This window comes from Hyalella azteca, unplaced genomic scaffold (genome assembly GCF_000764305.2).
Source record: "Hyalella azteca isolate HAZT.00-mixed unplaced genomic scaffold, Hazt_2.0.2 contig13715, whole genome shotgun sequence".
Classification (NCBI taxonomy): Eukaryota; Metazoa; Arthropoda; class Malacostraca; order Amphipoda; family Hyalellidae; genus Hyalella; species Hyalella azteca.
This window is the reverse complement of record NW_025943627.1, coordinates 97,587-118,453: the sequence shown is the minus strand read 5'-3', so window position 1 is coordinate 118,453 and position 20,867 is coordinate 97,587. Positions and strand designations below refer to the sequence as shown.

Sequence of the window (20,867 nt, the reverse complement as noted above, 5' to 3'; positions counted from 1 at the left end):
AGCTGCGTTAACAGAAATCAGCGGGTTCGACGAGTGTCGGCCCAAAATGGGCTGAATTACACCATTGCTACTTCAGCAAGTCATGGTTACAAAGTTCAATCAAATTTTATGCAAAGCAGGAAAATCTAAGCCTAACAACATAGAACAGGGCTAAATATCATTTAGAACAATACAAAAATCGTGTATTTTGACTGACTCGCAAAGTTGTATCTGCATGTAGTGCAGTTACAACAGAAACGACGTGTTTAGCACAAGTCAATCATAACCAGTTCAAGAGAATGATCACTTAAAATCTTCTCGGTGCCTTGACTAAGGGTTTGCATGAAACCTACCGTAATTAGACTCACTTGAGTTCCCGTATCAACAGGGGCACAACATGACACACCTTGGACGCAAATGTTGACCTGTGGAAGATTAGTCTCTTGGACGTTACATTCTTCCACCTGGCAAAACAAATTGTCAAGATTATACTCTTCGTCCTCAACAGGCTCCGTCATTAGCTCACCTGAAACGATGTCGTCAATTTTAAGTTTAATTTTTTCGAATTAAATTCGAGGAAGAACCAATCGAAAAGATCAAATAGCGCTTTCAACATGTTAAAAGCAAACAGCCTAAAACGGAGTTTGCTCTAATTTTAATTTGATTTAAGAGTTTTAATTTAGGAGGAGAAAAATCTTTCAAATCTATTAACGGATTATAGTGGATACATGCCAGACATTTCAAAGATACAACTTCATCGTCATAACACGAGTCATGTTTATAAATTACAGATTTATCACCGTAATGCACATCGATTCTCACATTAAACAATTTGCTGGTAGCATACAACAAACACGGCAAATTACCTCGAATTTTCATTAATTTCAACGCACTTTTTGTCTTTGAGTTTGCAGACAGATTATAACTTTTGAGATCAGAAAAAATAACATCTATTAATATCTGACCGAGTTCAACATGAGACTTACGACCGGTTATTTCTCTACAACTCCTGCATCATACCCTATGAAGTCTCATGAATAAAGAGTCGCCACCCCCTGAAGCGAGCGGGCCGTCCAAAATCAATCCAATTAAGAGGCAACGGTTGGTCATTATCACACTCTGTCTCGATATCAGGGGCAGAGGTCCACCGAGACAGTTGGTCCGCGGCATTTCGGCTACTAGGAGTGAACTTAATCTCAAAACTGAACTCTGCTGAATTCTCAACAGTTTGAGCTAGCTTGCTGCTAACTAGCTTCATATTATGCAAATACACAAGAGCTTGGCGATCAGTGTGCGCAATGAAATCAATGCCGTACAAGAAAGGTCGTAAGTTTTTCACTGCCCAGCGCAATGCAGCTGGATCCCTTTCGATTCTAGAATAATTCTTTTGAATTTTAAGATTTAAAAAAATTTGTTTTAAGATTTAATTTTAATGACTTTTAAAACGCCCTCCTGCTTTTGCACCAAGCAAGCACCGGCTCCGGTTGCCGAAGCATCCACCCAAAGCTCAAGCTTCTGAGCATCTGGCGAATAATCGGGATAGACTAGTGAGCATTTCTCGGCAACGAGTTTCTCTAAAGTCTCGAAAAACTCGAGCATTTGGTCTGACCATTTGAGTTTAACAGAGCCGCGCTTGCCAGTAAATTTAGACAGGTTGCAAGAGGTCTGAACAGAATAGTACAAACTTTCTTTGAAAATTTATCAAGCCTAAAAATTTCTGCAAGTCTCGGACTGTTTGTGGTCTGGGATAATTTAAGACTGCTTCTACGAATTTACGGGTCCGAATAATTCGGGAGCGCAGCCGTGCACCACCAATTTTGTGCACCAATAAGCCCTGAATCGAACGCCTTGGATCTCTCCGGACATGCATCAATCAGCCGTAAACGACTCGGCTTTGTCCTCCTCCGGCTTTGCATAGAACCTGCCGTGCACCACCAGGCCGCAGATCGAATATTACTTCCGGGCATCGTTAAATTACGTAATTTACTGTAGGCACACAGAAAGTGAGCCGCTCCTGCCGAACTAGGTTCTATGATTCCTAATGCATGCAAATCATCACATTGTTTGTTAATCAGGTCTTCAGTAGGTTTCGGAGAAGGGCGTGGATCGACGTTCATAAACCGGCGTATCGTCTAACAGCTCAATTTTCTACTCAGTGGATTGAGTCCGGCCTATGTCATTTTCATTCCTACTAAACACTTGAGCAACACTTCGTCCTATTCAAGTACTTATATCATTAGTCTGCTTATATCGCAAGTTCACAAGGAATTTAAAAGCAAAGAAAATATTCCTATTCCTCATGATTCACACTTACAAAAAGAAGGCTTTTGGATTCTTTTTTGCATTTTTAGCAATATTTTTTCGAAGTTTTTCACTGTTATAATCGTGATCGCTGCGAGTTCGTAAATAACGCTTATAGACTTCTTTCTTGGTCTTTAGCTGAGCTTTAACTGTACTGTTCATCCACTGGGACTTTTTGACTCCTTTAAGCGTAATCTTAGGTAAATGTATGATAATCTAGCGTAACTATGAACTGAAAAAATTTAGGGGAAAATTTTCCTTATACTTAGGATTTGAAAGATAACGTTTTGCGAGTTGATCTATTATGAGTATCAAATTTATTCTACTTGACGTTTTTGAGTAATGACTGCCGTGTTAAGGAACGTAACCAAAAAAATCCTCTTCAGATTTTTCAAAGACTGATTCATCGTAAAAGATTTAAGCATTTAAGTATGTTTCTCCTTGGATAGGATGGCATTTGAATATCACGTAATTAAGGTTTAAAACATACATCCGTTGAAAAAATGTTTCATTACAAAAACCTAGTGCATCATGTAAGAATCTCAGCATTAACAATTGAATGCACACATGAAATTCAAAGCTTCACACGAATCAAGACAGCGCAAGAAATCGTAACTAATACGTGGCCCATTCTCCGTATCTATGACATAGCATTCAACACATTCATTACTTAATATATATGATAGTACACGAATCCTTCAGCAGAGTTAAACTTTCGTTGCACTGATACTTTATAAAAAATTCTTCTATGTTATTTGATCAGACTTCAATTGGGAAAATGCCATCGTAGAAACGAAATTGATGTTTTTTCGAAAACTTTGATGTTTGATGGTAGATGCTTTTTCGAACACTAAGGATAATCAAGCTGCAAGGCGTAAAACGACACGAAATATTACAACGCGCGATGATGTTGAAATAGAGAATTATCCTCAGAAGTTAGAACACACGACATCACACCCACAATGAATGGATAGACTATGTACATTGGAGATAGATTCCTTTTGACATCGCTGGAATCTGCATGAGACTTATTTCAGTCACGGAAGAGAGTATATATTTTTGTACGTTTGCATCTGGTACAAACGTGTACCAGATGCAAGTTTTGTGCAGTCTCTGCCTACCACCCTAACAAAATTCGGGGACCGCCTAGGCTTCGGCCGAATAGTCACTACACTCGGCGCAAAGTTATTCTGGGTCAGTTGGCCAACTGATCGCAATCAGCGTCTAGTCAGAATCTCCTGACCGACTTTATGGTCTCCTGAGAGTAGGGCAAGAGTTGGCAGAATCCCCTCAGTCCCCTCACCAGGCTCTGGTAGCCGTCTGAATCGGGGATCGGAATGTAGACCAAAAAGCGGACATAGAGAAGCTGATATACGTTCGGTCCGAGTCCTAGGCGGTTCCTAATTCAGGCTCGCCAGGCTCGCCAAATTTTGATAGGGCACTAAATATATACTATATTACTCTCTAAAATGTGGTATTAGTTGCATTTCATTTGCTCAAGGCGCTAAGTTTGAGTAAGTTTAATGCTTGAATTTAACTCCAAGTCGCGCTGAGAACATCTACGTAACGTGTGGATACTGTTAATTGGAACTCGCTGTGCTAAACATAACCATTTTTGAAGTAAGACTAAAACAGCTTTAATTATTCGTGGTACCGAAGGTTTTTGCCAGCCACTAATGGTACGCGTATCAGTTTAGAAACCATTGGCATAAGGAAGCGGCTCTGTCTTCTAGACTCTAGATTTATAGTATTGATGTAACACATTATACTCCTATTCTTCAGGCACTTAGATAATAGAATAAACACATGACGGATGTAAGAATTAAGATTAGGAAAACTCTGTAAGAATCTCAACATTAGCAGTTGAATACACGCATGAAAATCAGAGTTTCACACGAATCAAGAGAACACAGGAAATCGAACCTCCTGTCACACATGTCACTCCTGTTACACATGACAGATAGACTCAATTCTAACATTGCTGGCGCCCATGACGTTAATAAGGCATGGAATGGACATTACAAAGTAAAGCGTATGTTATTATTAATTAAAAAATAATAATTTTTTGTTATCTACAGTGACATATTTTCTTCAGTTCTGTGTCTTCAATGCAAGTGCTTTGGTTTCCGTACAGATTTATCCGTGAAATGTCTTCTAAAACTTTCCAAGACTTGTTGTGTCCCTTGACGACAGATCCTTCGAAATGGCCGCCTCCTGAACAGAAAAATATATGGAAATGATATTTGCAATCACTGGATATAATGGTAAGTGTTATTTGAAAAACAATTTAAAGACTTATAGGCTGCAGTAATTTAAATAATACTTCTTGGTCTAATAATGAAATCAACGATCAAGGTATACTCTGTAGATACTTAGTCTATATCTAGAGTTTGAATTTTCACATTTTTAGGACGTCATTCAAGATGTTTAGTAAAGATTCGAGTTATTTGACGATGTTCAAACCGTTATTTACTCAACTAAGAAATATATTTACTCTCATAAAAACTAAGATTATTTAAGTATACACAATGTTGTTGTTTCAAAATACAGCGATGCGACATTCAAAATTTTGATAGCTTGATATTCGTAACTTAACAAGTGAAAATTACTATCAATGGTCAATACATTGGTCAACGAAATAATTCTTGATCATTAAAATTCAGCAGACATGTTGTCTGTTAAGTAACTTTACCCACTCTAAAATTTGGGCTGAGCTCAACTCACACCTATAGGTAATATTAATACACAAGTTTCGCGGCCCAGAAAATTTCTGCTCTATGCCTGCCCTGTGCCATGCTGCAGTACATTGACATTGTAAGTAATTTTAAGCAATATAATTGACGAAAACTCCTTTTACTTCTCCACCCTTTGAAGCTGAAGTAGGAACAAATGTCTATGTATATTAATCGCATTGTCCATACAATTCGGCCACTATTCGCAACATTTAATGGCTGCCCGCAAGTCTCACAAACTTACAAGTCTCATACTTTCTCCGACAAGTCTCACCTGGCGTGGTTTCGATCATCACGGAATACGTCGTCCACTTCTCTAGTTTTTTCTTGACGGTTCCTTCGCCAAATTTCTCGTGATTCAGGTACTCTCGAGCACTAATGATCTGTTAGAAGAAAATTCATTGAAAGTTAATAAAAATTTTCACGGTAGGAGTAGTCGGAGTCATATTAGGAGCTGCGTGCATAACAGCTAAATTGTTACGCATACTTGCATTTTTAAAGTCAACGAAGAAAGTTCATGATATCGGTGTAGGTAAATCAAATCAAGTATTTGATGTATTTTGGGGTTATTCTGTTTCGATAAATTTGCACTGTGAATACAAAACACTGAAATACGTTACTATAACTCACTTCCTTGATTTCCAACCTAGAACACTCGGGATGTTTTTCAATAAGCTTATTTATGGCTTGCGTGAGAACTTGTGCCGCTTGCTTGACGTCCGAATTCTGAGTGTTCGCAGGTAAGGAAGACTGACAGGCGCAGTAATGCCATGGAATATGAATTGATTCGCACGTCCTGTTCGTTGGAACCTCCAGAAATAGGCTTTGTCCCCGTCCAGCAAGTGTTTTAAGGTCTAATGAGGCATTATAGGCCCCGTGTAATATGTCAAGAAGGGTGCTATGCAAGTCGTAGTTGTTCGTCAAGCGTCGTTGGTTGGTTAGTAAGTTACGCCATGTTTCCGGAAACTCATCTTTGAACCATGGAGGAAATAGCATGGTTACGAACGGTAATCTTTCTTCCAAGGCACCAAGGTAGGTAGATCGTATGTCGCCAAATCTAAGGCCGTGGTCACTGAAGAAAAGGAGAATGGTGTTGTTACGATGAGGTGATTGTGTAAATTTTTCTAGGAAACGTAGTGTTGGTTTGTCTAGAGGGGCTGCGTTCTGATTACTGCCGTGTGTGTAAGTGGCGCTCCAGAAGTATCCAAATACAGGCACCTGATCGGATAGATTATCTAGAGCCCTCATAATTTGATCGTAAACTACCTCCGTACTGGCCTGTAGGCCATAGCAGTAGTGGTTATAAACGTCTTTAGGATGGCCGATCTCTTTTTCGGAGAGCAACATGTATGGGCGAGCATAGAAATCAACAGGGGGTTGAACAAATCCGATTTTATTGAAGTGGTAGAGTCCCATACTGGGTGCGTCTTCAGAGTACACCGTTGCGTAGCCTTGAGCGGAGAAGTTCTTCCAAATGAAAGGACAACTGTCGAAGTTAGCTTTTTGTTTCTTGTAGCAGTCCAATTTGAAGCTCATTAGGTCTTCTGCGCGATTGCCCATGATGACGGGTGAAACGTTCACATCAGTATTGTCTGCCACCTTGTTGTAGCCCATGAAGTCTAAGGTGCTTGGATCGTCTGAAAGAAACTTGAATGTCTCCGGAAAAAATCTGCGCAAATTTTGTCGAGAAGTCGAATCGATCCCCATTAGGATGAAGTTTAGAGGGAGAGCTTCACTGGACTCTAAACGCTCCTAGAAATGAAGGAATAAACATTCTCATATTTTGTGTAGAAAAATGTAATGAGGTTATGCTGAATTTCAGACCAAATGAGAACTCTAAATTTCTATCGAGATGATTGTGCACTTGCTTCTTAGCATCATTTTTTCTTTTCTTGTACTCTATTATTTGAAGTACAACTTATAATTCTATTAAAATATATACTTACTTTCCAAATTCCATGGGAGTCAGTCAGAGAGGTATTCTCTCCAACGTAAGTCGAGAAATATTTAAATCGCAATTTTTATGAGTTTATATTAAGCTTACTTTGTGAGCGGCAATTTTGTCGCGTATTTTTTCCGTGTGGAAGAAATAGTGGACGTTCTTGTAGAATGGCTTAGATATCGAGTTGTTTTTTGAGCAGACGACAAAAGCTCCGTCTGTTGCGACTTCTGCGGAAGAGCCGTTGACGATCAGATGACACTTGCTCGTTCTGCAGCATGCAAACACAATATAATTTGAATTATTGAGCAAATTAATTGAAGTTTGAGATATATGAGAATTTCATACATCATTTTGTTCTATATTCATAACAGCAGTGTTGAGAAGCAATTCACAAAACAAGTTTGGTTCCGCTACCTCACAGTAATTCATTTTTAGGACTTAGGTCATTAGTAACGTATATGAATTCAATTATCCAGCAAAGCATTTGATCACTAATCGATAATAAAAATTGTTGTTTGAGGGTTAAAGCTTTCAGCTATGTGCTTCGAAATTTAATATGGGAAAGTTTTAGACTGAAGAGACATTGTACCGTTTGTCAATTTAGGAGATATACAACGCTTAATAACACACAGACTGCTCGTCAAATTGTGTGTTAATATCCTAAGCCCTAAAATGAACTAACTCAATAAATTCAAAGGAATGAAATCAAAAAAAAACTTCCTGTATATTCAACTCACGCTTACTTGTATTTAGTTAATTTAGTGGCCAAATGTTTACTAGCTACTAGCGCTTCAGCTATTTAGCTATCTCGCACCGAGAGTCAAGATGAACATCACCTAGGAGGTGGTAGGTCTCAATTATCGAAAGTTTCTCAAATCAAAAATTGTTCATCACCCACAAGATTCAGATGGTCTCAATTGTCCAGCCCGTTGAAGCTGGATCGAAGGAAGCAGCGTTAGCATCGCTAAAAGACGAAGTAACAAGGTGAAAAGCAACAGAAACTAAAGACACCCGAACAAAAGGTCGCTTACACGGGACGTCGACCGCCCGCAAGAGAGAGATAGAGAAGAGAAATGTAAGGAATCCTATCTACATAATAACTTGACCCCACAACTGAGACCTGCAGTGAGACACTGCGAACTCAGCGGCGGGGCTCTCAGGTCAATCCACCTATAGGAGCTCGAAATCCCATAGGACTTCTGACGAGCACAGACAAGCGCCAGAAGTCCCACCCTGAGGGGGCTTACTTGTATTTGTTATCACAGTCCGCATCGAACTTTTTGAAGGATTGCGTGGTCCTGGTGATCTCGTGAACACAGCAGGACAGCGAGTCGAGCGTCACATCGTAATGTGCCATTAATTTGGGGTCCTCATTAATCTTGATCCTGAATCCTTCAGTGAAGGTAAAGGGGCTCAAATTCTCAGGATTGCAGACCATCTGGCGTTGATTTAGGGTAATAAATAAATATTCTAACACATCAAAGAACAATTGGACATGTCAAGATATACTGTAGTCCTCCAAAAAGTTTGATTCTTGGGAGCAGAGGTGCCCAAACTGTCATACGGGAGGGTCTGTCAGAAGGTATGCGAGCACATACAATATCATGAACAATCTTCAGCAATGCTGATAATCATTGAACGTGATAAAATAAAATGTAAAATATATGTGATAATGGGTAGGATTCATGATACGTTTTGGGTGCTTGCCCGAACCTCCACATGGTGAACGATCACATTAAGTTGGGGAACCCTTCTCTACACTGCAGGATCAACCTCGTCTGAGATGAATGTTGTCATAATCATAATTGATGAACTAATATGAGACGAAATAATTTCTATAACGGTCAAATTAAAGTAGGCAAATTAGCGTAGAATGAAAGATAACTGTTTTAAAAATGTAATATAAATCGATCTAAACCAGATAGACTTAGCCGTAGAATGTGGGTTTGCGTCTGTGATGTGGCGTTTGTTATTGCTGGTATAGAATATCAAATCGACTAGTGATTGAATGAAATTTGCATTTCACAATTATGTCCTTATGTTGATGCACTCACATTTCTTATCATCTGGTACTAATCATCTAGTTGACAAATCCTAACACGTAGCACATTATATTCAATCAGGGAATGCCATTGAAGCGAATTAGATGCAAAACGCAAAGCTCTGTAAGAGAAAGAAGGATATTTTATGAATAGATGAATATTTTAGAATATGTTTCTATAGTGCAAAGAGGCGGCATTAATCTAAATGAACTTGGCATTGTACGCCGGAAAATAAAACATAGCTGAATAATCAAAACAAACGCGATGACCTCTACAATGGAGGAATGTTATTGCTAGCCTCATGGGAAACGCTTAAGACTAAATCTAAATCATTTAAGGTCTTCATTAGAGATCAGTGGTTCCCAGAGTGGGCGGTAAATGGAAAGGAGTCGGTTTCCGGTTTCCACCCTCGAGTCGGTGGAAGGATATGGGAAGGGGAGGGGCGGTAGTCCGGAGTCGAAGTAATATAACCAAGCACAACCATCCCATTAAGCATACTACAATAAGTGTGAGACAATGAAAATTACTGGTGGAATGTTCATTTACCCTTCTATGTTGCTGAAACAGTTAAAACTGCTCAAATTATCAGCATACCAAATATCACGAAAGAGGTGTCTGTGTCTGTGAGGCTATCGGTTTGGGAAAGCCTGTAAAAGTTTGGGAACCACTTTAATATAGATAATGTAAACAAAGAGGAAATTTTGACAATCTCAAAAGGACATATTGAACTGCTATTGGATGCTAAGGACGTGCTCACTAACCTTGAAGGGCTTTTTAATGAATTTCTTGATGCTGACGTCATAAGGGTCGTAGTCAGGCATTCTGCAAGATGGTGTGTCGATGAGGTACCCCAAATGCGTGCCATCTACTGCGAGGAAACAAGTTTTAATTAATTCATTTATAGAAGAATAGATTAAATAGTTCAAATGGTTGACGAGAGTACATATCTTATGTTCAAAATCATGTATCAAGGTTTGATTGACTACAATCTACATGCATTGCAGGCCTACAGTGCTTGAAGGATGAAATAGTTGAGGGCCTACAACAATACAATGAGAAATAGTGAAGGGACAACAACAGTATTATAGGCTCTATGACAGAAGAAAATCAAGGAAGCTCTTCATCACATAGCAAAAATTTTTAATGTAACACTAGAATCAATTACGGAGACAGGGCACCTTATGGGAGATAGCGAGGAATGGGGTGATAAGGTGCATGAAACTGCCTTCTCATTACATCTCAAGCTTGGACCGTTTCTGCCGTTCCGTACCGATGAATAGCAAACATTTCATTTCTTATTGACTAATTCATGTGAGGTTATTATATAAACACATCTTATTGCTTAAAATGTTCAATTTTCGTATCGCTCAGCTATTATAGTGATAATTCGGTACAGCAGAGTTAAACTTTTGGTAAGCATTGAAATGTGCAAGGATGCAAATTTCTCAATCCATTGCAAGAATGTACGAAACATTTTAAGATGCACTTACTACTATTGATTTTCTGAAAATTCGACTTATTGAAGGAGTAAATCGCAGTTAAAGAATGTATTAAATATGATCACTACGCCAACAAAATTTAATGTAATTCAAAGTTAAAGATGCAAATGTAAAGGGAATAACTATCCACCTTCAAGTTACTACTATCAAATTTCTTTAGTTAATTGAATATATGTTGATACTTCTGCCTTAAAAATGTGGATAAATCGAAAATTTCATATTCCGAGTCAAAACTTTAATTGAAAAGCTCACATTTTATTTTTTGGGCATGATTGGGGATGACGGAACGATGGTCAGATGATGATGATTGGGAGAGCATGATAACGAAGCAGCAAACACTAATTGGAGGCTCTTGTGGGTCTTTTTAGGAGGAAATTTAACACGTTGACTCCGATTGATTCATCTTGTATTATTATTTCATTTTTTGTACTATTATAAAACAGGGTTGCCAGACGGTCTTTTTCCGGACAAATTCCGTGATCTAGTTTTTTTTTTCAATTGCGTTGGCCGGCTAAAATTTATGGTTGGGATACTTTCTAAATAAATTTAAAGAACCGTAAAAAAATTAATTTTTACATCGCAACCTACAAATAAACAAGTATATGTTGAGTTATAGGCCTTTTGGGCCATCTTTGATCGGGGATTTGGCCGTTTTTAGGCCATATGACAACCCTGATTTACGTACCACTTCGTCCTGGAGAAAAATATTTCGTGGCACGCACAAGCACCACTTATGAGTCAACGTGTTAAGCGACTATTAGTAATTATCCCGCTAAAGGGTAAAAAGCAATTTTAAATTAATTTTTAAGTCATGCATTCCATCAGTCCGGGGCCTTTGGGCGCATTACAGCAAGTTGAGTTTTGGGCATTTTAGTACGAGTTTAGTCCGGAGTAGTATTAAACCTGTTGTTTAATACTATCTGAAACGTGAAACAATGAAGCAGTAAAAGAAAAATGACAGAAATTTAAGAAGACGACCAAATGCAATTCGCGAACAGCAAAAGCTCTTAGAAAAATAATGCCATCGTTTTATTGACTTGTTTCGTCTAGGATACCATAACGTGTTCTTTCCAGTTGCGAAAAGCAAGTGGAAAATGAGATGACCAATTTTCTCATTTTGTAACATCGATCACATGATTGATATAAGAAGCTCAATGTCATCTGTAAAAGTTTGAGTGGCCGGTTCACGCCTATTTCGTGCAAGTCGCGTGCAAATATAGAGGATATTAAAGCAGTGCGTAAGCGTTTGAACGAAGCGAGACCTTGCGACGTTGTAGGCAACCGCAGACGCGCTGCTTCGGGCGCTGGAGGGCCGACCTCGCTCTCGTTCGTTGCTGAGGAAGCTGTCACTATGAAAATCATCATAAGTTGAAGTAAAAATTCCAGAAAAAGAAGACCGGGAGCCTACCACGGAGGGGTACAAATGTGTGGAAAGAAGTCCAAAGGTTTAAAAAAACTCTCAGAAATAGAATTAAAATTTAAAAGCAAAGTAGTCAATATTCCAGAAGAAATTCGTATGTTCTGCTTTCCCAACAATTATTTTCTACTAGATGAATTGAAGGTTTCTTTCATTGAAGGTAAACAGAGGAATAAATAAGGAATAATAATTTATAAAGCAATAATGCATTAAAAATATTTAAGTTCTTTGTGCTTACGTCAGTATGAGAACATGACTGAGATAACAACTGAGTGATAATACTTTCAAATACGTTACCAAACTCAGCCCTTATAATCTGTGGTCCAAGCTCCCAGAAATAGTAACTAACTTAGTGACGGAACTAATATATTGAAATTAAATCTCTATGTATAATTGACTTCGGCGTCTTAGGTATCGAAATGTTATTTGATTTAGTATCTTCTTATATTACCAGTCATGGGGGCGCAGCCGCGGTCTGCAAATTTTACTCTTAAATAAGCCATGGAGCTAACTCTCAGCCTCAGCATGCAATAACTTTACTCAGCCTCAGAGATAGCTGCCGCAGTCCACGCTGGAACACCGTAATCCGCACCAGTGATACACTGCTTAAAGATAATAGCGCCGTAGGTCTTCAGCCAAAACTTCATCATGCTTGCTCATTAGCAGGCAGTTCAGCATTCGGACTCACCTACTATGGCCTAACATCTTCTGGCCTAACCTATTCATGCTGCCCCGACTCACAACCTTCTTGCAGCCAATGACTGGTTCTACCTTCTCACTTGCCCTTCTTCTCAACGTCCAGTAGTCAATGAGGTTAGGTCAGCTCAGGTTCGTTTTGCGTGGTGAAATGTTGCAACGTGTGTAGGCTAGGCCAGAAGAGGTTGGGCGGGAATAGGTTTGGCTAGATGCAATATGACCACGCTTAACTTGGGCATACTTGCGCTGTGGCTATGGGCATACTGCGTTATGGCTTTAAGAACTAGACTTCATAGGCTGCTATTTCCTATAGCGTTCTTATCCATAGCAAGGAATTTGATTAAAATGTGAAGTTGGGTGAAGCTGGCCTTCGGCATGCGTCCCCCAGTCGTTAGGGGCAATATATATCTATAGCCTGTAAATGAATATCCCAGCCGCAACTTACATGCAGCGACGCCTCGCGACTATGGGTGATTAAATTGGTTCGGATAAGCAACCAATACGATTTTGCCTCGATTGAGAATTAATATGACGTTAATATGACAATTTTATGAACCTTGTGACGTTCATCTGTCACAAATGTTACGCCTTATGCCGAGGTATAAAGTTGGGCACGGGCATTGCTGTTAGCTTTGCCTGGGCGGAATCTAATCTAATCACCGCGTATCATCGCGGTCAGTGGAAAAGATATAGACGACCCGTATTCTAGTTCTAGATCCGAAGAAACGCATCAGTTAACTTCAGATTACTTTATCGTTTCTAATCATTAGCCGTTATAATGGGGAAAATTACGATTTAGTCGCGCATCTTCCACTTCATGCATGACTAAATTATAATTAAACGTCCGATTATTTTACCCGTTCTATCTTGATCAAAGCGGTCCTGTTTAAAATCGATTATGGTGACTATATGATGAAACTTTTAAGATAAGCTATTTTTTAGGGAAGAAATATCGTGATTAGTAACTAAGACATCGTAGATTCATTAGCCAATCAACATTCAAGTTGAATTCTGAGCCTGCCAAGTGCAGACTTGCATCTACAACGGGCCAATTCTTTAAAATATATACTGTATATTCTGGCGAAACGATATTGTTTGGATCAATGAGAATAACATTGAAGAATAAACATTTGTTGGGAATACTATAATGGTCAATATATATTCACTAGTTAAGAAATCCATTATTTTCCTATAAAATTTTAATTGGTGTTCGAAATATTTTTGCACCCAATTATTTCACTGGTGTAGCACTTAAAGCTTAAATCGTAAAAAGGACAAAACCAAAACAAGTATCGCACTATGAATAATTTATTTCATTATTGATTCGTTGCCAAATGAACCTTTTACATTTCGATTGCAGTTCGCATCTTCGCTGCATCCCAGCAAGACTCGGCCGAGTCATGCCCTGAGAGCGTGCGGTTGCCTACCACTTCTGCATTACCAAGACTGCGTCACATGAACAGTGCAGGTGCTGGCATCTGCTTATGCCTCTTCCCAGCAGGTGAAATGAATTAATTTAAGATTTCATTGCAATTATTAAGTGCATCTGAATAAATGAATTCAGTTTACCAAGACGCCGTCTCAATTATCAATTGTATCCTAAGAACTGAATTCATTTACGTGAATTATGTCTCAATTATTAGTTATATCATAAGAAATTAATTTATTTAACTAAAATTTCACTTAGTCGTTTAGTTTATCCTAAACAGACGCAACAAATATAAGGGCGTCTAAACGACAACTCGTACTACATGAAGTGAGAAATAATTCATGGAATCTTCAAGTGCCGTCTGAAATGAACATGATGTACTTGCTTACATGTGCAATCTTATTATCGATGAAATTTATTCATTTTTCATTGAATTGCCACTTAATTGTAGAATGTTCATTAGTTCTGTATTTTCTCGAAGTAATGATCCGAAGAAAAGAAATTCAACAATCATTGTAGAGTCTGCGATTTTGAACATTGTACGAGGAATTTGAATACAGATTTTACTAGAAGACTTCAAATAATACAATTTTATAAAATCTAGGCTTAATGGTACTGGTTTTATGTTAATGGTTTTATAGTACGGCATTCGGCCGTACTATAAAAAAAAATAATTAGGAGTTCGCGACGACTCCGGCACACAATTACTGACGTAAACCCACCAATCAGTCACGAGAAATCGACCGTTACGTGTATTTTGATCGCTGAATATAGTAACTAGCTATCGCTCCGTTTTGTAGATTGAATGCATAACCCTGAATGGGGGGCAGCCGTAGGCCACAAATTTTACTCTTAAATAAGCCCTGGAGCCAACGCCTAGCTTCACCATACATTAACTTAACTCAGCCTCAGAACTAGAAGCTGCAGACTACGCTTGACCTCCGTAATCCAGACAAGCGACACACTGCCGAAAGATAATAGCGCCGCAGGTCTTCAGCCAATGCTTAACGCATGCACGCTCATAAGCAGGCAGTTTCCCATCCGGATGCATCTACTCCGGCCTAACCTCTTCTGGCCTAACCTCTTCTGGCCTAACCTATTCACGCTGTCCCGGCTCACAACCTTCTTGCAGCCAATGACTGGCTCTACCAGCACACTTGGACCGCCTTTCTAACTTCTTGCAGCCAATGAGGTTAGGTTAGGTCCGCTCAGGTTTGTTTTGTGTGGAGAAAGGTTGCAACTTGACCTGAGCTTGTATAGGTTAGGCCTGAAGAGGTTAGGCCAGAGAAGCTTTGGGCAGATGCAGTATGGCCATGTTTACCTTTGGCAAGCTTATTTTGTGGCTGTGGTACGAAGTCAAGTGCTCAAAGCACTTGACTTCATAGGCCGTTATGCACTCTAGCGTTCTTACCTATGGAAAGGAATATGAACTAAGTGTGAAGTTTGGCAAAGTTGGCCTCCGGCATGCGCCCCCCTGAATGCACCTCATATGGTACACGGTATGACGGTAGCATTAATTAATCGCCCAGTGAGTATGCAGCGTTCAGGGCAACCTGGCACTTTTATTTCAGATAAAGCAGCTTTCTATGGGGTATGACAATTGTAGATTGTTTCCATCAGAACCACGACGAAAATACCCAGTCTGAATTATTATCAACACAATCTATACAAATCATTCTTAACAATACGGAAAATATGATTTGGTGATACCACTTTATTGTTGATCAAATTGAAATAGATGGGTAGTTTTATTTTAAATATTTTTTATTTGATTTCGGGACGTATGTATGCTGTGTATTCACTTGAAGGTCAAAACTAACTAGCTGGGAGAAACGACTTCGGCCTCGAAAATTATTGTTCTCACGTATCTTTTAGGATCATTCATGTTGCGCTCGGAATACTAACCGGTTAAAGCTCATACAAATAATAACATTCCAAGTCCGTACACAATATAATGTAAAAGACCTGCTCCTACACCCTTGAACTCGACGTAACCGTTAGTTGTATTGTACGGACTCATTTTTCAGAATGTGTCCATATCAAGCACCGCACGTTAAAATTATCACCATGTGAATGCACCTTGTCTACGAATAACCTTTATTTGGAATGCGTTACTAACAGAAAATTTAATCTGGTTTTTGAACTTTGTATTCTAAATAATACTGGCAGAGATAGAAAAATATAGAAACAACAGCATTGCAGGAGAGATATCGATGCACTCTTGTATAAGGTATTCTACTTCAGGTTGAATAACATGCGTGTAAATAATTTAAATGAATCGTTCGGGATAAGTGAATTATTCGTCAGGTAATTGCAAGGATTGGACCTCAAGGCCACAAAAATCATAGTAATACTCACTTTGAAAGGCAATGGGTTGCCAGTAATGTTCCATTGCCAGCCAGTAGGTGAACGACACGCACACTAAAGTAGTGAGCCCCAATAAAAAATATGTGTTGGGCTTCATTTTGCTGCTTTTGACAGGCTGATTAATTCATGAAAAATAATAAAAAAAATAACCAAAAGAAAAGAAAATCTGAAAGTTGAATCGGTAGCAAGAAATTATCAATTGAAATAGCGGAATGAAAATTAGGTCAGAAGATGAGAGAAAACGTTCAATACAGTTTTACCACATGCTGGATATTACATTTATAATGTAGGCAACCTAAATTGGAATTTCAAAAACGTGTGAAGAAAAACATTAAGGCTGAAGTGAGCAATGTTCTGCAGCCAAGACATCACACGCTACACACCAAAGGACGGCAATTTCAGTTTCTTCTCGCTTCGAATCACCGACATGTGGAACAGCCTCCCCGATGACATCGTTGGCGCTCCAAGTATGAACGCGTTCAAGAACAGACTAGATAAAGCTATGGAAAAATATATGTTCAGATTTGAAATGCCTAGCTCCTTATCGAACCCGGTGGAAGTCTAGTAGCTACTTCAAACTATCGTCAGTCATGAAAAGATCCGGTCAAATGACACGAGTTTAGATCTATGATCAAGGCACGAAAAGGAAAAGAATCGGCGACAGGCCACATCTGGCCTCCACTTCAGCGCCGACATCACTGTGTTATGTTATGTTATGCTACACGATAACTGAAATTAAATTGTAGAATTCTTATACTGATGGTCTCTAATCTTCAGTTCATATTACGCGCACAAACCTGAAGTCTTTCCGAAGTCAACCCAAATTGAATTTGCATTGAAAATTACAAAAATTAACTAAGTAATTATAAAACTGCAGAGACTTTTTTAATGGACAGTGGACATGCCTCATATACGCTAACATATCTCACTTCCCCTTGCAGCCATTGACCATTCCATAATAGAAATTCAGCCAAGAAATGAAGCTTATCTTTCTAAGAAGTAGATCCTTTTGCCCTGTGCATCGAAACCGACTCGATTACATCATTATGCTTTTTCTAAACTGACCTCAAACTTCTGTTTGACATATTAACAATTATCCGATTATCAAGAATTCAGCTAAATTGCATGACATTCAGTTGCTTAATGTTTCACTCGAAAACTGAAATCCAGTCGCAGTCGGAGAAATTTCTGTGCAAACATCTGACGCAAGGCAGCCACTCACAATAGAGACTTGGGACGAACTGAGCTAGGGGCAAACAACTGCACCTACGTAACGATAACTTCGTGCTGTACTCGCGTGCTACTCATCCCTGTACCAAGACAACGACCTCTGTACTCCTTGCAGGTATTTTGTCGACACCTAAAGACGGAACCATTTCGTAGAGCCTATGAATCTAGTGCTTAGTCATTATTTATGTTCACATCTTTTCTTGTGTCTATTTGTTTATTACAATACTTCTCTTAACTTCATTTCTTGTCTGTTAGTTTATTTGTTTGTTTGTTTCTTTGTTGGTTTGTTTGTCTGTTACAAATGTTATAATCTATATAGAACACTAATTCCTTCTAAAATTTTGCACACTTGCGTCGGAGACAATGTTTAAATTAATAGATCGAATAAATAAATTGAAATTTTTTTTATTTTCTATCATTAAAAATGAAAAAAAAAATTAATTGAATTTAAATTTTTAAAAATAAAATTAGAAATTCATTGTAGATAGGTAACATCGGAGAGACTGGCCTCTTTAGAAGAGTTGTCTTTAAAAAATAATTTTTAAACGCATATTATTTTTCGTTTGTCATTGAACTTATGTGTAACGTGCCAAAAAAATTCGTTTGAACCAGACGACCCGATAACTGCTACGTAGAATAATGATTGTCCTTGTCAAACATATTTCGGCAGAAAAATTGCATTGATTGAAAAAAAATAGATTTTACGGTTCAAACTGTTCACAATGTCACAAAGATTACAGTGATGAACGATCGTAACCGTTTCTCCTTCTATTGTCCATTTTCTTAGGACTTTGTTCATCACCACGCTCGCCGCTAACTTTTTCACCAGAAGCCTAAATTCTGAACAACTGACAAGCGGATTCGAAACACGCTAGCCGGCGGCACCTCAGATGACTTTGCAGACAAAATTATCTTCTCTTTCTCGATCTATTTACAAGAAAACTATGATTATATAAGGCGAGAATTCATTTTTGCGTGTTTACTGATAATTACTGTGATGAAGAAAATTGGCTTAGTTGATATCTTATTGAGGGTCTTGCTTTAATTATCTTGTGTTAGTTAGAAGCGTTATGATAATTGTAGCCATTGGAAGAGTATATTTAGATATTTTAAAAATTGAGTTGAAAACGAACACACACTCATGATTAGAATAGTTCCTTGTCAAATGATTTTCATTTTTATACAAAATTCGTTCTGACCGCTTCCGTCCTCGTAATCTATATAGGAAAGCGATCTTTATTGCATCACGAAATAGTCGAAAAACTGAGATCACCCCAAATATTGCGAAAAATTTCATTTGACCTCCCACCCCTTTAGTTTAGTAATGAAATTTAACTTCTAACTACTCAATATTCCTCCAATTTTATCCTTCCAGCTAGGAGAACAAATTACGATCAAGATAGAAAAGAGTGACGATTGTTCTCGGCCAGCAAGAAGAAATTTTGCCAGAAAACTGTCTGCTTTTATATATTGAATTTGAACTTTTGCTGCACATAAGTTGAGACTATCAGCATGTTAAAACACGATTATGAAATTACAATTTTGCTGCAAAATTCAGATTGCCGCTCCTATTGCAGAGCTGGGCAGCGCTACTTTGAAATGAAGCGGCCGTTACCGCTACCGCTAAATGCTCTAAATGTAGCGGGCGCTACCGCTACCGCTACTGAAAATGTAGCGGCCGCTACATATAGCGCGCTACTGCCCACCTCTGGACTAACAACTAACATGTTGACACTAGTAACAGGCCTAGGTTCAGTAGGTTGACAACATTACACCGAAATCTTTCATACAGTTTTATTCTGTAATATATTATGTATGTATCATGCTGGTTTTTAAATAATATTTAATACTATTAAATAAAATCCAAAGGATTTATCTATTAATGTAGCGGTAGCGCTGTAGCGGCAAAACCTCGTATCGCTACTTAAATATGTAGCGGGCGCTACCGCTACCGCTACAATTGCTTAAATGTAGCGCCGCTACCGCTACTTAAAATGTAGCGGCCGCTACATGTAGCGCGCTACTGCCCACCCTGTCCTATTGTAAGAATGAAATTTTGAATTGAGCCTCGAGTGGCTCAGCGATTATCAACCGTGAGCGTCTCCAGGTTTGCCAACTCGTATCTAATATACACTTACGTTATTTTTATTGCATTCAAAGAAGCATTTTCATGTTCTTGCTGCTCGTCCTATCCATAGCTGCAGGCAGTCCTTGGTTATTGATAAAGTTCATCCAATACGATGCATCTGGAAATTGTTATGTATGCTTACGCGATTGGTTTCTTCTGCAAAACTTAGGAAAAGAAAGATGGAAAATTCTTCCATGAGGTTTATTATTACATACACTGATTTTACAATATATTATTGATCAAAACTCGACAATCATGAGAACAATCAAACCTCATTCAAAACGAAAATTGAACTAACGAAGTTCTCTGGCTACACACGCGTTTAAAATTTCAAGTTGTTTTCAATGGGCTACTAATGATGTTGAAGAATTTCAGTTCCAAAAATATTTCGAGTCTCACTACGACAAAATCCTCAATAAATTCAGCATTCAGCTTGGAGTTCTAAATGACGAATCCAAGCCACACTATATATAGCCTTTCGACTGGGCTGATTGTAAATTTATTGAGACATTTTCTAGCAAATCTCAAGTGAAACTTTAGACACAGCCTTTCCGTCTGAATGCAAATAAAAATTATAAGTCGATTGGGAACTTAACATTTTTAGAAAAAGTATGAGTATGAGAGTATGACAATTCAGACGATGATAGTAAATATCGTGAGTACAAAACAAGACAACACGTCATGAGTGCACGCTAATGAACAATATAAATCACTAATAAAAACGTGTAGCATTCACCAGCAAAGACTTCATGTTTAAATACTTGGTCCATTATTGATCAAGGAGAAAAGGAGCGCTGGAATGTTTGGAGAAACTGCACTTTCTGATCGATTATACTTTAAGAAGAGCGGTTAGGTAAAGCGACATTTGATACACAAGCCTCGTAACAAATTTTGTCAAGCAAAAAAAAAATTCCGTGAGTATTCATTTTATTTTCTCTCGCACGCTGTGTGGCTGTCCATAGCCATTGAAAGCATTTTTCGCCTGTGTTCTCAGCCGACAGGCGCAATGTTCTATAGCAAATATTCTAATCAATGCCAAGGTATCTTAATCCAGAAGAACTCATTCTTCCATTATCCGTGAAGTTTTCATTTCAAATTCAGCATT

The 20,867-nt window shown here is 38.5% G+C and overlaps 1 protein-coding gene across 4 annotated transcripts; it reads right to left on the bottom strand.

The window, feature by feature from the left end:
* Positions 1 to 3,695: 3,695 nt before the first annotated feature.
* LOC108677402 lies at positions 3,696 to 16,570 on the bottom strand. 4 transcript variants are annotated; one of them, XM_047883807.1, is made up of 8 exons: positions 16,396 to 16,570; positions 11,758 to 11,844; positions 9,758 to 9,864; positions 8,202 to 8,392; positions 7,057 to 7,222; positions 5,643 to 6,764; positions 5,287 to 5,395; positions 3,696 to 4,494 (listed from the first exon to the last, which is right to left on the bottom strand). In XM_047883807.1, the coding sequence occupies exons 1-8, from the start codon at positions 16,499 to 16,501 to the stop codon at positions 4,349 to 4,351; spliced, it is 2,034 nt and encodes a 677-aa protein (XP_047739763.1). In that variant the 5' UTR covers positions 16,502 to 16,570; the 3' UTR covers positions 3,696 to 4,348. The 4 variants fall into 4 exon arrangements, with proteins under 4 accessions (XP_047739763.1, XP_018021108.1, XP_018021109.1 ...); XM_018165619.2 differs by having other exon boundaries at positions 9,758 to 9,861; XM_018165620.2 differs by lacking the exon at positions 11,758 to 11,844.
* Between the last annotated feature and the right edge of the window lie 4,297 nt (positions 16,571 to 20,867).

Bases quoted from the DNA above. Each gene is read 5' to 3' on its own strand.
- LOC108677402 (XM_047883807.1), bottom strand. From the start codon at position 16,501: ATGAAGCCCAACACATATTTTTTATTGGGGCTCACTACTTTAGTGTGC. The intron at 11,845-16,395 runs GTGAGTATTACT...TGATTTTCATAG, and splicing joins GCAACCCATTGCCTTTCAAA to TGACAGCTTCCTCAGCAACG. The intron at 9,865-11,757 runs GTCTCGCTTCGT...GTTTCCTCGCAG, and splicing joins GTTGCCTACAACGTCGCAAG to TAGATGGCACGCATTTGGGG.